General features: G+C 50.3%; 1 protein-coding gene across 1 annotated transcript; it reads left to right on the plus strand.

The window, feature by feature from the left end:
- The first annotated feature begins 859 nt into the window (after positions 1-859).
- mrpl22 (mitochondrial ribosomal protein L22) lies at positions 860-16,329 on the plus strand. The gene is made up of 7 exons (XM_038796253.1): positions 860-961; positions 1,038-1,086; positions 6,196-6,328; positions 7,891-7,956; positions 10,011-10,088; positions 13,158-13,227; positions 16,015-16,329. The coding sequence occupies exons 1-7, from the start codon at positions 940-942 to the stop codon at positions 16,221-16,223; spliced, it is 627 nt and encodes a 208-aa protein (XP_038652181.1). The 5' UTR covers positions 860-939; the 3' UTR covers positions 16,224-16,329.
- The last annotated feature ends 3,851 nt before the right edge of the window (positions 16,330-20,180 follow it).

The following is a 20,180-nucleotide window of genomic DNA, read 5'->3' on the forward strand; positions in this document are numbered from 1 at the left end:
TATACATTAGCCAGGCTGTGATATACAATAAAGAGTTAGGGATATACATTAGCCAGGCTGTGATATACAATAAAGAGTTTGGGATATACATTAGCCAGGCTGTGATATACAATAAAGAGTTAGGGATATACATTAGCCAGGCTGTGATATACAATAAAGGGCCTGGGATATACATTAACCAGACTGTGATATACAATAAAGAGTTTGGGATATGCATTAACCAGACTGTGATATACAATAAAGAGTTTGGGATATGCATTAGCCAGGCTGTGATATACAATAAAGAGTTTGGGATATGTATTAGCCAGGATGTGATATACAATAAAGAGTTTGGGATATGCATTAGCCAGGCTGTGATATACAATAAAGAGTTTGGGATATACATTAGCCAGGCTGTGATATACAATAAAGAGTTTGGGATATACATTAGCCAGGCTGTGATATACAATAAAGAGTTAGGGATATACATTAGCCAGGCTGTGATATACAATAAAGAGTTTGGGATATACATTAGCCAGGCTGTGATATACAATAAAGAGTTAGGGATATATATTAGCCAGGATGTGATATACAATAAAGAGTTTGGGATATACATTAGCCAGGCTGTGATATACAATAAAGAGTTTGGGATATACATTAGCCAGGCTGTGATATACAATAAAGAGTTTGGGATATACATTAGCCAGGCTGTGATATACAATAAAGAGTTTGGGATATACATTAGCCAGGATGTGATATACAATAAAGAGTTTGGGATATACATTAGCCAGGCTGTGATATACAATAAAGAGTTTGTGATATACATTAGCCAGGCTGCGATATACAATAAAGAGTTAGGGATATGCAGCACCCTGTGGAAGGGGCAGGGCAGCAGGCATTGTAATGGAGTGCAGAGTGATCGCTGTGCTGTGTGTGATTGGTTGGGGCTGAGGCGGGAAGATGGCGGCTCCCTTGCAGACAGGTCAGATTCTGGCTCTAATCTTCTTGCCGACACTCTGTTCCTTGGCCCAGTTTGATTGTGTGTTTGTGTGTTGAAGGTGCTGCTGCCGCTGCTGTGAGGAAGCTGCTGACACACATCCACTGCGGGTAAGGCTCCACTCACACACCATGTGCATTTGGATAGCGCCTTTCTCAGCCTGGGCCTGTCCCAGAGCGCTTTACAGCCGGGAATGTACAGCCACTGATCTGATGTCGGAAATTGCAGCAGCCAGTGTGTGCACAGCAAGATCCCAGAAACTGCAATCTGATGCCAGCCAGTTAATTTGCTTTTTAATTTTTTTTCCCCCCCATTAAGGGGCAATTTAGCGTGGCCAATTCACCTAGCCTGCACATCTTTTTAGGTTGTGGGTGGTGAGGCCCACGCAGGCACGGGAAGAATGCGCAAACTCCACACGGACAGTGAGCCGCGGCTGGGATCGAACCCGGGTCGCCGGCGTCATGAGGCAGCAGTGCTAACCACTGTGCCGTCGTGAGACAGCAGTGCTAACCAATGTCCCGCCGTGAGGCAGCAATGCTAACCACTGCGCTGCCGTGAGGCAGCAGTGCTAACCACTGCACCACCGCGAAGTAGCAGTGCTAACCACTGCGCCGCCGCGAGGCAGCAGTGCGAACCACTGCGCCGCCGCGAGGCAGCAGTGCGAACCACTGCGCCGCCGCGAGGCAGCAGTGCTAACCACTGCACCGCCGCGAGGCAGCAGTGCGAACCGCTGCACCACCGCGAGGCAGCAGTGCTAACCACTGCACTACCGCGAGGCAGCAGTGCTAACCACTGCACCACCGTGAGGCAGCAGTGCTAACCACTGCACCACCGCGAGGCAACAGTGCTAACCACTGCGCCACCGTGCCGCTCAATTTCTTTTTCTTTACAGCTGGTTGTGATTGAGCTAATTAGACCACGGGAACCGGACTCACAGGGCGCAATTCTCCGCACTCACGACGGTGCAGAGAATAGCGGGGTTCGTAAAATTTTACGGCCACGCTAGTCTGACGCCCTCCCGCTATTCTCCCCCCCCCCCCCCCCCCCCACGCCCGACTCCCGATACGAATCGCTGCCGCCGTTTTTTTACGGCCAGCAGCGATTCTCAGCTGGCCGATGGGCCGAGTTCCGAGCCCTTTACGGCTGTTTTTACGAACGGCAAACACACCTGGTCGGGCCGTTCGTAAAAACGGCCGTAAAGTGCCGATTCTTAAAACCATGGCACCGATTGGCACGGCAGAACCACGGCCGTGCCAAGGGTGCCATGGGCCCGCGATCGGTGGGCACCGATCCCGGGCAGCGGGTCCGATACCCGCGCACTCTTTGTCCTTCCGCCGCCCCGCTGTATCACTTCGCGGGGCGGCTGAGGGGCATCGCGGCCCGCGCATGCGCGGGTTTTGCGCAAATGCGCGATGACGTCATCCGCGCATGCGCGGGTTGGAGTCTTCCAATCCACGCATGCGCGGCTGACGTCATGTGTCGCGTCAGCCGGCGCAAACTCTGGCAAGCGGGCTTAACGAAATTCGTTAAGCCCGCGATGCCGGAGTTTACGGCGGCGGCATGCTAGCCCCGACCGGGGACCAGAATCGGTCGGGGAGGGGGAGGCTGGCGTCAAACCCGCCCGGATTTGATGCCAGCCTTACGATTTCTCCCTCTCTGGGAGAATCGTGCCCACAATGTCCGATGAAATAGTGACTGTGGGAGCTTTTACATCCACCTCAGAGGGTTCACAGGGCTTCAGTTTAACATTTCAGCCTGAGTATGGTGTCTCTGACCGAGCGGTTTTCCCTTGGCACGGTAACCGGGAATGTCAACCAGGATTCTGTGTGCAAATGTTTGGAGTAGGACGTGTGGCAATGACGTTCCAACGCAGGAGGGTGTTGCGGCACACTAAACCACCCACTCTGCCCATCTCAAACTTACACTGGTGCTTGTGTAAAAAGCTATCTTACAAATAAACTCCCCTCCCACAACCATGCAGGCACCTTGACAGCTCGTCAAAAACTGACAGAATATACCAGCTGTTGAAGCTACACGGGGAGTAAAAGTGAATATTTTGTGGTGTAATGAAATGAAAATGAATGAAAATCGCTTATTGTCACGAGTAGGCTTCAGTGAAGTTACTGTGGAAAGCCCCTAGTCGCCACATTCCGGCACCTGTTCGGGGAGGCTGGTACGGGAATTGAACCCGGGCTGCTGGCCTGCCTTGGTCTGTTTTAAAAGCCAGTGATTTAGCCCAGTGTGCTAAACCAGCCCCTCAGGGGTCTTGAGCGGGGGGGGGGGGGGGGGCTACCATTCGGTAGGGCGGTGACTCACTTTAAATATCTGGGGGTGCAGGCGGCACGGGATTGGGGGGAGGGCTCCGTAGGTATAACATTTATGTTTGGTGGGGAGGATGAAGGTGGACTTAGCAAGGTGGGATGGTCCCCCTCTGTCGCTGGCAGGTTGGGTACAGGCAATTAAAATGGATGTGTGGCCTCGATTTTTGTTTATTTTCCCGTGACTGCCAATCTTCCTGCCAAAGGCATTTTTCAAGCAGGTTGAAAAGGTGATTACCTTGTTTATATGGGGGTGGGGGTGGGGGTGGTATGGGGGGGGGGGGGGGGGAGGAGGAGGTGGCGAGGATTAGGAAGATGCTGTTGCAGAGAGGGTTGGCAGTCAGGGGGGTTGGGTCTCCCGAATTTACTACAGTAGTCCCCCTTTATAACGCGGGTGTTGGGGTCCAAGACAGCCACCCGCGTTGTATCCGAGCCGCGGATATCCACGATGGGGGTTTTAAATTTATTTAAAAATCTATGCTAGCGCTTCCCATTGTGAGTCTACGGGGGGGCGGAGGGAGAGGTCAGACCCCCGTAGACTCACAATGGGAAGCGCCAGCATAGATTTTTAAATAAATTTAAAACCCCCATCGTGGATCTAATTAAAGCAGTGTCAATTTCAGCGGCCGGCTGATTGTTTCAGTGAGAGAGCAGCTTCCCTCTCCGGATCAAAGTGAGCCGGCTGCTGAAATTGACACTGCCGGCTGCTCTCTCCCTCCAATCAGCTGGCAGTGTCAATTTCAGCGGCCGGCTCACTTTGATCCGGAGAAGGAAGCTGACAGTTGGGGTCCATAAGCCCCCCCGCCGTATATCGCGAACCGTATTGCGGAGCGCGGTATAACGGGGGACTACTGTATATTATTACTGGGCAGCGAATGCTGAGACGGTGAGGAGCTGGGTTAGAGGGGGGACCCCCAGTGGGTGAGAATGGAGGAGAGTCTGTGCAGTGGGTCAGGGCTGAGGGCGTTGGCAACAGCGCCGCTCCCAATGGCCCCGGGGAAATACTCGGGGAGTCCGGTGGACGTTGAAAATCTAGAGGCAGTTAAGACAGCATTTTAGGCTGGGGGTGGGTCAATGCCAAATCAGGGGAACCATAGATTTGAGCCAGGAGGTTTTCGGAGATGGGAGGAGAAGAGAGTTAGGGCACGAAAGGATTTGTTTCTGGGGGGCCGGTTTTCAGGATTGAAGGAGCTGGGGGCTAACTATGGATTGGGCAAGGGGAGATGTTTAGGTATATGCAGGTCCGAGAATTTGCTAAGAAGGAGATACAGAGCCTTCCGGTGGAGCCGGCCTCCACATTGTTGGAGTAGATGCTGACGATAGGGGGAGTGGAGAGGGGGTGGTGGTGGTGATTTATGGGGTTATTTTGGGAGAAGGGAAGGCACCGCTGGAGGGGATTAAGACAAAATGCGAGGAAGAGTTGGGAGGGAGCATGGAGGAGGGTTGTGGTGTGAGGTGCTCCGGAGGGTGAATGCTTGAACTTTGTGCACGAGGTTGGGGCTGATACAGCTGAAGGTGATACATAGGGCACACCTCACTAAGGCGAGGATGAGCCGACTCTTTGAGGGGGTAGAGGATGTTTGTGAGCGTGTGTGGGGGGGGTCCCTGCAAACCATGTTCATATGTTTTGGTCCTGTCCAAAGCTGGAGGGGTATTGGAGGGAGCTCTTCAGGGTAATCTCGATGGTGGTACATGTGAGATATGAGCCTGGTCCTCTGGAGGCCATATTTGGGTTATCGGATCAGCCGGGGTTGGAAGCAGGTGCGGAGGCAAATGTTTTAGCCTTCGCCTCGCTGATCGCCCGAAGACAGATCCTGTTGGGATGGAGGTCAGTTTCTCCTCCCTGTGCCCTGGCCGGGGGGGGGGGGGGGGGGGGGGGGCTGCTGGAGTTTTCAACACTTGACAAGGTGAAGTTTGAGTTGAGGTGAAGGATGGAAGAGTTCTACAACTCATCGGCTTTGTTTATTATGCACTTTCAAGAGCTGGATGACATCGAACACAAGGAGGGGTGGGATTGGGGAGTGGGGGTTGGCTATGTATGTTGTTGGTGACTATGTATGGGGTGATGGTGGATTCCTGATTCCTTTTCTTTGAATTTCTTGTATTTAAAATGTTGAGGGTTGTTTGGGGGTTGGTGGGAGGGAGGAATTGTTGGCCAGGGGATTGACATTGTATTTGTTCCTGTTGATTGTTTGTTGGCGGGTTTAAATTTGGATGAAAGTGTGAAAAAGGAGGAGAATAAAAATATTTTTTTTTTAAAAAGAAGCTACACAGGGAAGGAAATGACCTTTTCCATAGCGTACTGCGAAGTTCTGATCTCCTTAACTAAGGAAGGATATACCTGCGATACAGGGAGTGTAACAAAGCTTCACCAGACTCATACCTGGGATTGTCCTCGAAGGAGAGATTGAGGAGGCTGGGTCTGTGTTCTCTCGAGTCGAGAAGAATGAGAGATGACCTCATTGATTGCGCGGGAAAATGGCGTTGAGATCAGCCATGGGCGACATGGTGGCACAGTGGTTAGCACTCCTTCCTCACCGCGCCAGGGACCCGGTTCAATTCCGACTTTGAGTGACTGTCTATGTGGAGTTTGCACTTTCTCCCCGTGTCTGCGTGGGTTTCCTCCGGGTTCCCCCAGTTTCCTCCTACAGTCCCAAATTGTGCAGCTTTGGTGGATTGGCCATGATAAATTGCTCCTTAGTCTCCAGGGATATGCAGGGTAGGTGGGGTTCCGGGGATAGGGAAGAGGAGTGGGCTTGGGTAGGGTGCTCTTTCAGAGGGTTGGTGCAGACTCGATGGGCTGAATGGTCTCCTTCTGCACTGTATGGATTCTGTGACCTTGTTGAATGGCCTGCTCCCGCTCCAGTTTCCTATGTAACTTTGTCATTCTTCCCCTCACAGATTGCTTGCATCATGCAGCATCGCTCCCCAGTCCCACATACACACCAGCCTCACTCTACCTGCGAAGACCTGGGAGAGGAAGAACCGAGTGCTTTACCCTCCACAGCTTCCACACGAGCCTCGCAGACCAGTGGTGGGTTATACCCCTTGCTACGACTGATCTTAAATTACAATGCACGTACTGCACAGAAACTGGCCATTCGGCCCGACCTATCGATGCTGGTGTTTATGCTTCACATGAGCCTCCTCCTACTTTCATCTCATCCTATCAGTGTGAATAGAGTCGATGGTTGTCTGATTTCCCCTCAAATGTATCTGTAGCGTTCACCTCAACCACATTCTCTGGATAACATTTCTCCTGAATTCCCAACTGGATCTATTAGTGATTATCTTGTATTTATGACACTTCGCTCGGGACTCCCAAAAGACCATAAGTCCCAGGAGCAGAAGTAATCTGCTCCGCCTTTCAATCAGATCATGACTGATCTGATATAATCCTCGGTCTGGCCTACATGTGACTCCAGACCCACAGCAATGTAGTTGAACCTTAACTTGCCCTCTGAAATGGCCTTGAAAACCACTCAGTTCGAGGGCAGTTAGGGATGGGCAGCAAATGCTGGCCTAGCCAAAGAGGCCCACATCCCGTGAAATAATTTGTTTAAAATCCTGTTGAAGAGCAGGCAGAGTGTGCCCTATGGTCCCGTTGTACCAGCCACAGCCTGGGTATTGTGGCGAGGGTGGAGAATTTGTTGCTCGTTTTGGGTGAGTGTGTTTAACACTCACTTGACTCTGTTTTACGTTCTAAGCTCTGGAGTCGCCAGGTGCCGTAAAGACACCGTCACAAGTATCAAGGTCAAGTTCAAAGCAATAAAGCTGTACACCAATTAGTAAGTCCAAAACAATTAGAGTTTATTATAACACAATTATAATAACACTCATGCACACGCTAAAGATTAAACTTACTTCTACCACTAAACAACTAATACTTAGCTAAGAAGGAACTGCGAGGTCAGGGAACAAGGCCTTTGTTCTGGTCTGGTCTGCAGGCTTCGGATCGCTATCAGTCGGCAAGGGTGTCAGTAATGCCGGTTTCAGGTAGCGGTCGTTGTTTAGGCACTCACGTATTGGCGGCTGCTGCTCGACGGCTGATGTAGAAGACTGGGGTCTGGAGGCTGGAGTCGGAGGCCGGAGACAGGAGACTGAACCATGTGTGGGACCTCTCTTTTATAGGTCCCAGGGGGTCCGCGCCCCTTTGGGCGGCCTCCCTCACCTGCTGGGGATCGATTGGGCCTTTTCCCAATCGATATGGTTTGAACCCCCCTATCCTAGGGCCGTTCCTTGATCGCTGGGGCGGTTCTTAGGACTTATTGTCCTGGGCTTCTCTGGCTCCACCGTGTCTGGTCTGCTAGTGAATGTATCGATTGATACTTAATTTGTGTCCATTGTACCTGGGACTGGCCCGGTATCACCTCATTAATATGCTAACGGCTTTCCATTTACAGCGCTGCCTGATCTCTGCAGCTGTCGGGAAACCGGTTTCTGCAATTGTCTCAATGCATAATTGCTCTGCAAGCTGTTTGCTCTTTAACATGTCCGTTTTCCCTGCACTCTTTGCAGTCTTCCATTTTGTGTTCGTTAGTGGCCATCTTAGATGGCTACAAATTTGATTGTAAAAGGCTCTTTATGCTTCAACAGGAGGTTTACCACTGCAGGAGGCAAATCAAATACAGCAAGGACAAAATGTGGTACCTGGCAAAAATGGTAAGTCTTATTTTCTTGATTAATAAGGGAATCAGGGGTTACGGGGAGAAGGCGGGTGAATGTGGATGAGAAAAATATCAGCCATGATTGAATGGCGGAGCAGACCCGATGGGCTGAACGGCCTAATTCTGCTCCTGTGTCTCACGATCCAATGGTTTTTGTAGTAAATGGTAAATGGCTGTTCTATGGTGATTGTGGTAATGTGGCATTGGTGGCACAGTGGGCCGTACTGCTGCTTCACAGTGCCAGAGACCCGGGTTCGATTCCGATCTCGGGTGAGTGTCTGTGTGGAGTCTGCACGTTCTCCCCGTGTCTGCGTGGGTTTCCTCCGCGTGCTCTGGTTTCCTCCCGCAGCCCACAAATGTGCAGCTTGGGTGGATTGGCCATGCTAAATTGCCCCTTAGTGTCCAGGAATGTGCAGGTTACGGGGATAGGGCGGGGGAGTGGGCCTAGTTACGGTACTCTGACAGAGGATCTGTGCAGACGTAATGTGCCGCACAGCCTCTTTCTGCACTGTAGGGATTCAATGTACCGGGTGAAAATGCTGTGTCCGTGGTTTATTTCAATAACATAACTGGCGTAAATGGTAATGTGTTTTATAGTTATTTTGGTAACATACCTGGTGTAAATGATAAGATGTATTTTCTGGATATTGTGGTAATGTGATGTGAAGAGTCAGCCTATATTCCCCTCAAGAGTTTGGACCTGGGGTTCTCTCCTTCTATACAACCCGAAATCAAGTGGTTCGGTGACAGTAACTGATAGGGGATTTGACAGAGAGGTTCAGCACCGCAGCCCCATTCTTAATAATAATAATAATTGCTTATTGTCACGAGTAGGCTTCAACGAAGTTACTGTGAAAAGCCCCTAGTAGCCACATTCCGGCACCTGTTCGGGGAGGCAGGTACGGGAATTGAACCGTGCTGCTGGCCTTGTTCCGCATTACAAGCCAGCTGTTTAGCCAACTGTGCTAAACCAGCCCCTACCACCGCTGCCCGGGATTCGTCCCCCCCAACCCCTCCCATCTCCGGGACGTCCCCCTGTCATTGTAGATTCGGGGGCTTGCCTGGTCTCACTCCTTAGTCAGCATGAGTAGCGCTAACCCTTTGGGCCCCAGGACGAGCTGGCCGACTGAGTCAGTAATCCCCTTACAAAGTGACCAGGAGTTCAGGCTCCTTCTTTTAAAGGTCCCCCTCCCCCCGGCTTGTGGAAAGGCCCAACAAGACGGAAATAAATATTTGGTTTTATCGCCTGTAACCTCTCCTCTTCCTCCTTTCGGAGCCGTAATAACACCCCCCCCCCCCCCCCCCCCCCCCCCCCGACTTCCCTCAGCCCCCACTGCAAAGCGCTTCCCGCAAGCAACACAATCAGTGGCCCAGGGAATTGAGTCCAGGGGGGGGGGGAGGGGGGTGTTGAGGATCTGTCCCGCTGGATCCCCCTCTTCCTCTACCTCATTGGGGGGACACATTTTCCAAAGAGTGTCTCACCAACCCAATAAAAACGTCAACTGAGCAGGCTGCACGGAGCAGAGGGTCTCCTGTTCGTTATCGGCATATAATCCGGTTTATAACCATCCCGAAAATAAAGATTCACTCCGGATGGGATAGATCCCAAGTGGAAGAAGCAGACAGCCCAGGTCAGTGATTCCCCAATCCTCGAAGGATGTGCTTTTTTTTGCTCCCAATGTTCCTCCTGGATTTTTGAAAATTAAAATAAAAATGTATTTATTTATAAGCCAACCTTTATGGCCCATCCCTAATTGCCCCTTGAGAAGGTGGTGATGAGTTGCCTTCTTGAACCCGCTGCGGTTCATGTGGTGTAGGTGCACCCACCGTGCTGTTAGGGAGGGAGTTCCAGAATTTTGACCCAGCGACAGTGAAGGAACGGCCGATATCTTTCCAAGTCAGGATGGTGAGCGGAACGTCCAGTCCTCGTCCTGCTGGATGGCAGAGGTTGGGGGTTTGGAAGGTGCTGTCGAAGGAGCCTTTGTGAGTTGCTGCATGACGTGCGTGTGGCTGTGTAAAAGACTTTACCCCTGAACGTTCTTGTTGCAGATCAGAGGGATGACCTTTGACCAAGCAGTTGCCCAGCTGCAGTTCAATGACAAAAAGGGAGCCAAGGTTATGCTGGAGGTAAGAGAATCAATTGAAGAACAGGGGGGGTTTAAACAACTGGTGATATTAAGCTGCCTGATGGGCTGATTTCTAAACACTGCCACTTAGAAAACATTCCTATAGCACCTTCCACCACCTCCCGGACATCCCAAAGCACTTTACAGCCAATAAAGTACTTTTTGAGGTGTAGTGACTGTTGCAGTGTAGGGAACACGCTGGCCAATTTGTGCACAGAAAGATCTCGCAAGCAATAATATGAAAATAACAAGATTCCCTGTTTTTAGCCATGTTGGACACGGGATAAATATCGGCCCAGGACATTGGGGAGGACCCTCTCGCGCGCCCCCCCCCGCCCCCCCCCCCCTCTCCTCCACCTGCTCATGGACAGGGCCTCGGTTTAATATCTCATTCGGAGTCTAATTCTAACACTAGGGGTGCGATTCTCCGAGCCCCGCGGCGGGCCGGAGAATCGCCTCAACTGCGCCACGCTGCCCCAACGCTGCCGCGTGATTCTCCGAGGTGCGGAGAATCGGCGCAATTTGCGCCAGCGCGGTCGGTGCAACGCCTTCGTGGGCCGCTGTCCATGGCTGGGCCGCCGATTCTCCAGCCCGTATGGGCCAAGCGGCCGCGCGGAAACGGCAGAGTCCCGCCGGCGCCGTTCACCCCCGGTTGCTGCCGACGGGAAATGGGGAAAAGCGCTCCCTCACCCTCCGATGGGGTCTGGCCTGCGATCGGGACTCACCGATCGGCGCCCCCCACCCCCCCCCCCCCCTGCTGCCGGGTCTACTTTGTTCTGCTTCCGGCCCCAGAACCCCCGCGCCATGTTGCATCGGGGCCGGAGCGTTCCGCGAGTGTACCGCACATGCGCCGGTTGGTGCTTCGCCACTGCGCATGCATGGGTTGATGCCGCCCCCAGTCTGCGCCAGGATGTAAGGTTGGAGCGGCGTGAACCGCTCCTGTGCCGTGCTGGCCCCTGTGGGGGCCAGAATCGGTTGTCCCCGCTTTGCGCCATTGTGAAACGCGACTGCGTTCACGACGGCACGAACATTTAGTCTCCATTTTTGGGAATCGCGCCCAAGATGTTTAAGGGCAGCCCACGGCAAAGATTTTTCTCATGTGTCATCGCACATTTAACCAGTGGAAACCGGACTAAGCTCACGTCGATTGTAACTAGAGAGTGCAGCTAGGGCCTCGGTTTGACATCTCAGTTGAGAAACTGAGCCTCCAGCAGTGCGGGGCTCCCCCAGTGCTGCACTCAAGAGTGTCAGCCAGGATTTTGCACACAAGAGTTTGGAGCGAAATGTCATCCCCTGACTTGCTGGCTCCGATGTAAGCGAGCTGTTTCGGAAACTGCCTGTCGTACTGCAGAGAGAATGGAAATCGCTCGGTCAGTTGGCATTCTCGTGATCATCAAATGTTTGTTTTATGAGGGCAGCAAGGACATGGAGGATAGACGGGTGAATGGCGTTAAGATGCAGGTCAGCCATGATCCAACTGAATGGCAACGGAACAGGTTTGAGGGGCTGAGTGGCCTCCTCCTTGAAGAGATGGCAGTAGCTGAGAAATTAGCCCAGCCCGATGATATCGGCTGGAAGGTGAGGGTTAAGACTGAAGGATACCTGGAAATAAGTTCACCAACATTCAAAAGTGTAGGTGTAGCAATGGTCAGAATTAGTTGTGGAGGCATTCCTGGCATCAGCTCTGGCTTTGGGGAGCACTCTCACCCCCGGATCACAAAGTTGACAGTTCAAGACGCACCCCAGAGTCCCGAGCACCAAATCTAGGCAACCAATCAGGTTCAGTGCCAAGGGAGTGCTGAACTGCCAGATGTGACATTGAATAAAGGCCCATCTCCCCTCTCAAGGGGAATAGTATTTGATATTATTAACGAATATTCTTTGGGGTGGCGCAGTGGTTAGCACTGCTGCCTCACGGCACTAAGGACCTGGGTTTGATTCCGGCCCTGGGTCACTGTCCATGCGGAGTTTGCACATTCTCCCTGTGTCTGCGGGGTTTTACTCCTACAACCCAAAGATGTGCAGGGTAGGTAGATTGGCCACGCTAAGTTGCTCCTTAATTGGAAAAAACTATATATTTTTTAAAATTAATATTCTTGGGTTGAAACATTATTTAAAGAACAGAGGAATTCTCATGACATTCTGGCCAATATTTATCCCTCTGCTAACACCAGATGATACAATCTTTCTCTCATTTTGGTTTCTGTGACCTTCAATAACCCCACTTCCTCTGGGATCTTTCTCTTCTCCAGCTCTGGTCTCTTATACATCCGACTTTTCCTTCGCTGCACATTGACAGCCGTGCCTTCAGCTCCCAGGCTGCTAATCTCTGGAAGTCCCCCGTCCCGTTACCCCCCCCCCCCCCCCCCCCCCCCCCCCCCCGAAACCTCGCTACCTCTCTCTCCACTATCAAAACCTCCCTCTTCATCCAAGCTTCTGCTGCTGACATCTCGTGGTGAGGCCTGGCCTCTGATTCTGTTTTCCAATCAGTCCTTGGGATGTTCGCATCATATTAAAGGTGCTACAAATTTTCAGGTTATAAAGAGCATACAGTGCAGGAGGCCATTCGGCCCATCGAGTCTGCACCGACCCACTTAAGCCCTCACCTCCACCCTATCCCCGTAACCCAATAACCCCTCCTAACCGTTTTGGTCACTAAAGACAATTTATCATGGCCAACCCACCTAACCTGCACATCTTTGGACTGTGGGAGGAAACCGGAGCACCCGGAGGAAACCCATGCACACACGGGGAGAACGTGCAGACTCTGCACAGACAGTGACCCAGCAGGGAATCAAACCCGGGACCCTGGCGCCGCGAAGCCACAGTGCTAGCCACTTGTGCTACCGTGCTGCCCTAGATTAGCAGAGGGTTGTTGTGGGAGCTTGCTGTGCCCAAATTGGCCGAAAGTGCTTCATCGGCTGGAACGTGCTTTGCGACTCCCTGGCCTTGTGGAAGGTGGTGTGTAAATTCAAGTTTCTCTCTGTCTTGTCGCAGTTGGGGGTTTTGACCTGTTCTGCTGGGTGTGCTGTATTTTCTCCAATCTGTGTTTGCTTGTTGCCTCCTTCAGGTTCTTTTGGAAGCTCAAGAAACGGCAGTGCGAAACCACAATCTGGAGTACAGATCGAACCTGTACATAGGTAACGACCAACCCCGGTCACCTCATGGCAGCCGGGCCGTTTCGTGATCACCAGTACTGTTCATTTATATTTATCTGACACATTTCCTGATCTCAGGACAATCCAGGTCTTGAACTGAGTAACTTGAGGTCACTTAAGAGTGAGCCACCCTGCAGCGGATCTGGATTCACACATAGGCCAGACCAGCTGACATCACTAAAGGGCATTCCCAGCTTTCCATTCTACATCTATTAATTGATTGAATTTAAATTCTTCTTGGCTGTCATGGTGGGATTTGAACCCATAGAACATAGAACGATACAGCGCAGTACAGGCCCTTCAGCCCACGATGTTGCACCGACATGGGAAGTCAAAAACTAAAGGCCATCTAACCTACACTATGCCATTATCATCCATATGCTTATCCAATAAACTTTTAAATGCCCTCAATGTTGGCGAGTTCACTACTGTTGCAGGTAGGGCATTCCACGGCCTCACCACTCTTTGCGTAAAAAACCTACCTCTGACGTCTGTCCTATATCTATTACCCCTCAATTTAAGGCTATGTCCCCTCGTGCTAGCCACCTCCATCTGCGGGAGAAGGCTCTCACTGTCCACCCTATCTAACCCTCTGATCATTTTGTATGCCTCTATTAAGTCACCTCTTAACCTTCTTCTCTCTAACGAAAACAACCTCAAGTCCATCAACCTTTCCTCATAAGATTTTCCCTCCATACCAGGCAACATCCTGGTAAATCTCCTCTGCACCCGTTCCAAAGCTTCCACGTCCTTCCTATACTGAGGCGACCAGAACTGTACGCAATACTCCAAATGCGGCCGTACCAGAGTTTTGTACAGCTGCAACATGACCTCATGGCTCCGGAACTCAATCCCTCTACCAATAAAGGCCAACACACCATAGGCCTTCTTCACAACCCTATCAACCTGGGTGGCAACTTTCAGGGATCTATGTACATGGACACCGAGATCCCTCTGCTCATCCACACTGCTAAGAATTTTACCATTAGCCAAATATTCTGCATTCCTGTTATTCTTTCCAAAGTGAATCACCTCACACTTCTCTACATTAAACTCCATTTGCCACCTCTCAGCCCAGCTCTGCAGCTTATCTATGTCCCTCTGTAACCTGCAACATCCTTCCACACTGTCTACAACTCCACCGACTTTAGTGTTGTCTGCAAATTTACTTACCCATCCTTCTGTGCCCTCCTCTAGGTCATTTATAAAAATGACAAACAGCAACGGCCCCAGAACAGATCCTTGTGGTACGCCACTCGTAACTGAACTCCATTCTGAACATTTGCCATCAACCACCACCCTCTGACTTCTTTCAACTAGCCAATTTCTGATCCACATCTCTAAATCACCCTCGATCCCCAGCCTCCGTATTTTCTGCAATAGCCGACCGTGGGGAACCTTATCAAATGCTTTACTGAAATCCATATACACCACATCAACTGCTCTACCCTCGTCTACCTGTTCAGTCACCTTCTCAAAGAACTCGATAAGGTTTGTGAGGCATGACCTACCCTTCACAAAACCATGCTGACTATCCCTAATCATATTATTCCTATCTAGATGATTATAAATCGTATCTTTTATAATCCTCTCCAAGACTTTACCCACAACAGACGTGAGGCTCACCATGTCCCCGGAGCATCAGCCTAGACCTCTGGATTACCATCCAGTGACATTACCATTGCACCACTTGTTTGAAACGGAAAAAAGACCTGAATTTATATCCTGCTTTTCTGATCTGCTGGGATCTCAAAGCACTTTACAGTCATTGAATACTTTGAAGTCTAGTCATTTTTGCAATTCGGGAAAAGCAGCCAATTTGCTCACAGCAAGCTCCCTCAAGCAGCAGTGTGATAATAACCAGGTAATCAGTTCTTCATGATTAGGGGGGTAAATATTAACCGGACTCTGGGGAGTACTCCCCTACTCTTTTTTCGAATGGTGTCATGGGCTGACATTGACCTAAGAGGGCAAACAAGACCTTGGTTTAATATCTGATCTGAACGACAGCCCCTCTGACAGTGCAGCACTCCCTCAGCACCTCACTGCCCAAATCGTTATGCTCAAGACCTGGAGTGGGACTTGAACCTCTCGGCTGAGAGGCAAGGTTGCTTATCCCCTGAGGCACAGAAGTCGAAGGCAGGGAGGAACAAGTAGACCAGTGTTTTTCAAACTTTTTTTCCCTTCGGGACCCACGCAGCCGACCTTCAGGACCAACGCCGGCCAACCTCCGCGACCCGCCATTTTCTCTTACCTTGTTTGCTGCTGGCAAAATGGAGGAATCGCAATCGCACCCCAAGCACGTGACGTTAGCGTTTGGGAGGCGGGACCAGCTCTCCGCCTCCCTTCAGGCAGGAAGATTACATTAATTTTAAAAAACAATCTTCTCCTGCATCTCCGATTACGCACATCCGTGCGCAGCAGCCGGCTTTTAACAATGCCGAGTAGTAGTGACCTTCAAAATGACGGCCGTGACCATATAACAGAATGCAGGCGCATTCCGCTGATTGGCACGCATGCGCAGTGCGCCAGCATTTCTGTATATGGTCGCGGCCGTCAGTATGAAGGCCGCTCGCACCCGGCATTGTTAAAAGCCGGCTGCTGCGCACAAAGCTGCGCAATCAGGAGCGCCGCGACACTTCCGACACCCACCCGCGACCCACCCGTGGGTCGTGACCCCGACTTTGAAAATGCCTAAAGTAGACCATCCCCCCAAAGGCTCCATTTAATTTCTTGCTCCTTCTCTCTCTCCCCCCCACCCCCTTTCAGCCGAGTCGTTCTCGAGTAAGGGTCAGTATCTGAAGAGGATTCGTTACCATGGCAGAGGTATGTTTGGCATCATGGACAGAGTCTATTGCCACTACTTTGTCAAGTTGGTGGAAGGGAGACCCCCAGTGGAGAAGACGACCACCGGCTTTGACCAGGCCAAGGAGTACGTGCAACAATTGCGCAACAGAACCATCATTAGCTCGCTGTAATGGCGCAATGGTGATACCGTTAGCTGCATGTGGGCACAGCACACCAATGCAGCAATGTCTGGAACAGGCTTGTCAGGTGATTGTAAATAAAAACTTATCATTCTGTGATTTTGTTTTATTTCATAAACAAATTTGCCCTGCTGCCTTTGTGAGGGCCCGGTGATCCGAGTGGAAATCAGGACTGCTCTTCCATCAGAACATAAGAAACGGGACCAGGAGTAGGACATAAGGATCCTCGAACCTGCTGCATCTTTCAGTTATCGTTGTTGATCCTCGACCCTGTCTCATCTCCATAACCCTTGATTCCCTGCGCATCTCAGCCTTGATGCTCGTCGACTGATCATCCACAGCTCTCTGGGCTAGAGAATTCCAAAGATTCAGAAGCGGCTGAGTGAAGACATTTTTTTTTTCTCTCTGTTCAAAATGACCGCCCCAGTTGTCTTGTGATGGGGCCCTCTAGTTCCAGACTCTCCAGTCTGCAGGAACAGGCCTCTCATCAGGCCGCTAATAATTTTATAGGCTGCAATTAGAGCATCTCTCATTTGTCCGAACTGCAGAAAGTATAGGCCTATTCTAGGGTGGCACGGGAGCACACTTGTTAACACTATTGCTTCACACGGCAGGGACCCATGTTCGATTCCCGGCTTGGGTCACTGTCGGTGCGGAGTCCAGTGTCTGTGTAGGTTTCCTCCAGGTGCTCCAGTTTCCTCCCACAAGTCCTGAAAGATGTGTTGTTAGGTGAATTGGACATTCTGAATTCTCCCTCTGTGTACCCGAACAGGCGCCGGAATGTGGCGACTCGGGGATTGTCACAGTAACTTCATTACAGTGTTAATGTGAGCCTACTTGTGACAATAAAGATTACTATTTATCGATCTCTCTCAACCCAGGGATCAATTGAATAAGCTTTCGTGACACCCACTTCTTAGGTACAGAACCTAAACTGTGCACAATGCTCCATGCCTGGTCTCACCAAAGCCCTGTCCAAATGCGGAGAGACTTTGGGCCGGATTCTCCGTCCCGCCGCGCCACATTTCTGTTTCACCCCGCCGGCAGGATGTTCTGTTTTGCCGGCTGCTCAATGGGGTTTCCCATTGTGGGGCAGCCCCAACGCCGTCGGGAAACCCCCGGGCTGCCGGCAAAACGGTGCATCCCGCTGGCAGAGAATCCAGCCTTTTTATTCTTGTACTCAAACTACTTACCACAGAAGCCAATCTGCCATTCACCTTTCTAATTGCTGGCCGAACCTGCATGTTAACTTCTACAAGGTCACCAAAATCCCTCTGGACATCCATATTTACTAGCTTTCACTTAATGAAAGTTCTGTCTTTTTATTTTACCTACCAAAGTGGATAACCTCACCTTAGACTCCATTTGCCCCCTGACTGGACAGTTCACACCCTGAACATTCTGTACGATCCTGTTCCACACCAGGATGTGCCTAGATGGTTCATCTCCACCTTATTGAACCAACTTCATTTTGGCTTACTTCCATTGGAATATATCCAAAGATTTATCCGAGTGCGGAAGAAGGATTCTAGGAAGGGGATAAAGCAACCGTGGTTAACCAAGGAAGTTGAGGACAGTATTACTCTGAAAAAGAAAAAAACATACAATGTGGCAAAGATTAGTGGTAAACCAGAGGATGGGAAAAGTTTCAAAAACCAACAAAAGGTGACCAAAAAAATAAAGAGGGAGACAGTAAACTAGCAAGTATTATAAATGCAGGCAGAAAGAGCTTCCCTAAATACTTTAGAAGGAAGGGAGAGGCCGAAGTGAACATAGGTCCCTTAGAGAATGAGACTGGAGAAATAATGAGGAACCAGGAAATGGCAGAGGAGTTAAACAAATACTTTGCATCAGTCTTCATGGTGGAAAACACATTTTTAAAAAATATTTTTATTCTCCTTTTTCACAATATTTCTCCCGAATTTACACCCAATAACAATCAATTAGCTCACCGAGCTAAATCGCTGGCTTTTAAAGCAGGCCAGCAGCACGGTTCGATTCCCGTACCAGCCTCCCTGGACAGGCGCCGGAATATGGCGACTAGGGGCTTTTCACAGTAACTTCATTGAAGCCTACTCGTGACAATAAGCGATTTTCATTTCATTTCATATCTCAAACCCCATAACAGTAACAATGATCCCATCCTCCCACCATGCCCAGACATCAGCCCGCATGTTAACATTTAAAAAAAAATTTAGAGTACCCAATTATTTTCTCCAATTAAGGGGCAATTTAGCGTGGCCAATCTACCTAACCTGCACATCTTTGGGTTGTGGGGGTGAAACCCACGCAGACACGGGGAGAATGTGCAAACTACAGACGGACAGTGACCCAGGGCCGGGATTCGAACCCAGGTCCTCAGCACCGTAGGCAGCAATGCTAACCACTGTGCCACCGTGCTGCCCTAGCCCGCATGTTAACATAAACAAATGACAAAGACAAAAAAAGGAATCGGGGATTACCCATAGCCATCTTCAACATACACAGCCCCCCGCACCCCACCCACCCTTCCCCCCCCCAACTAATGTTCGATGTTATCCAGTTCTTGAAAGTGCATAATAAATAGTGCCCATGACATGTAGAACCCCTCCGAGCTTCCCCTCAGTTCGAACTTAACCTTCTCAAGGGTCAAGTATTCCAACAGGTCCCCCCGCCACACCAAGGCACAGGGTGGAGAGGCCGATCTCCATCCCAGCAGGATCCGCCTTCGGGCGATCAACGAGGCGAAGGCTATGATATCTGCCTCCGCACCCGTTTCCAACCCTGGCTGATCCGACATGGTGGAAGACACATTAATAACATTCCAAAAATACAATCGAGCAGAGTCAGCATAGCTTCATGAAGGGGAGATCATGCATGACAAATTTATTAAAATTCTTTGAGGTAACGAGCAGGATCGATAAAGGGGAACCAGTAGATGTAATGTACTTGGATTTCCAAAAAGTGTTTGAAAAGGTGCCGCACAAAAGGCTACTTAATAAGACGAGCCCATGGTGTTGGGGGCCATGTATTAGCATGGGGGGGGGGGGGTCCCTATGCCCTACTCTTGTTCCCATTTCTCGCTTTACATTACGTTTCAACTTCACACTGAGTTAAAATAAAGCAGAACGTTCTGGCAGCATCTCTGGAGAGGGAAGCAGGAGTGTTTCGAGTCCAATGTGACTCTACGTCAGAACTGAATTGAGTCAGGTGCTTTCAGCAAGCATTGTAATCGGGTTGAGAAAACTCAACCACTTGCTGTTCCCGATTTGCTACAGTGTCTCTTGCTGAAAGAGGGTGACACAGCAGAACAGTCAGTCCAACATTAGGCTGGCAGTACGATGTGGCGACGAGACAGAGCTGGGTGTCATCAGTATGGGAAGAAAGTGACCTGTTTTCAATGCTATTACCGAGGGACATCGAGTGGGAAAAATAGAAGGTGATCAGAGTGTGGGAGCAGGAGGGGAAGGCATTGCTGTTAATTCTCTGGCTACAATTAGATAGATGAATAAGGAAGTTAAGTGAGTGGGCAAGAACCTGGCAAATGGAATATAATGTGGGCAATTGTGAAATATTCAATTTTGGCAGGAAGGATAAGCTTATTATCTAAATGGTGAGAGATTGCAGACGTGCAGAGGGATCTGGGTGTCTGAGTGCATAAATCACAAAAGGTTAGCATGCAGGTTCGGCAAGTAATTAGGAAAGTTAATAGAATGTTATTGTTCATTGTGAGGGGAATTCCAAAATTAACGAGGCTATGCTTCAGTTGTACAGGGTATTGGTGAGACCACATCTGGAGCATGGTGTACTGTGTTGGTCTCCTTATTTTAATGAGTGATTTAAATGCATTGGAATCAGTTCAGAGGATGGACTTCCTGTCACAACATGTAGATGGAGGTCGCAGGTTGGGTGGCTCCTGTTAGAGCTTTTGTTTTTTGGCCCCTAGCACCCAGTTTTTGGGGAGAATTT

Source organism: Scyliorhinus canicula, chromosome 4, assembly GCF_902713615.1.
Source record: "Scyliorhinus canicula chromosome 4, sScyCan1.1, whole genome shotgun sequence".
In the NCBI taxonomy this organism is placed as follows: Eukaryota; Metazoa; Chordata; class Chondrichthyes; order Carcharhiniformes; family Scyliorhinidae; genus Scyliorhinus; species Scyliorhinus canicula.

What these genes read in the sequence shown, in the direction of transcription:
- mrpl22 (XM_038796253.1), top strand. Translation starts at nt 940, where the DNA reads ATGGCGGCTCCCTTGCAGACAG. An exon ending in GGCGGCTCCCTTGCAGACAG is followed by an intron (nt 962 to 1,037) that starts GTCAGATTCTGG and finishes TGTGTGTTGAAG; the next exon opens with GTGCTGCTGCCGCTGCTGTG. An exon ending in CAGATCGAACCTGTACATAG is followed by an intron (nt 13,228 to 16,014) that starts GTAACGACCAAC and finishes ACCCCCTTTCAG; the next exon opens with CCGAGTCGTTCTCGAGTAAG.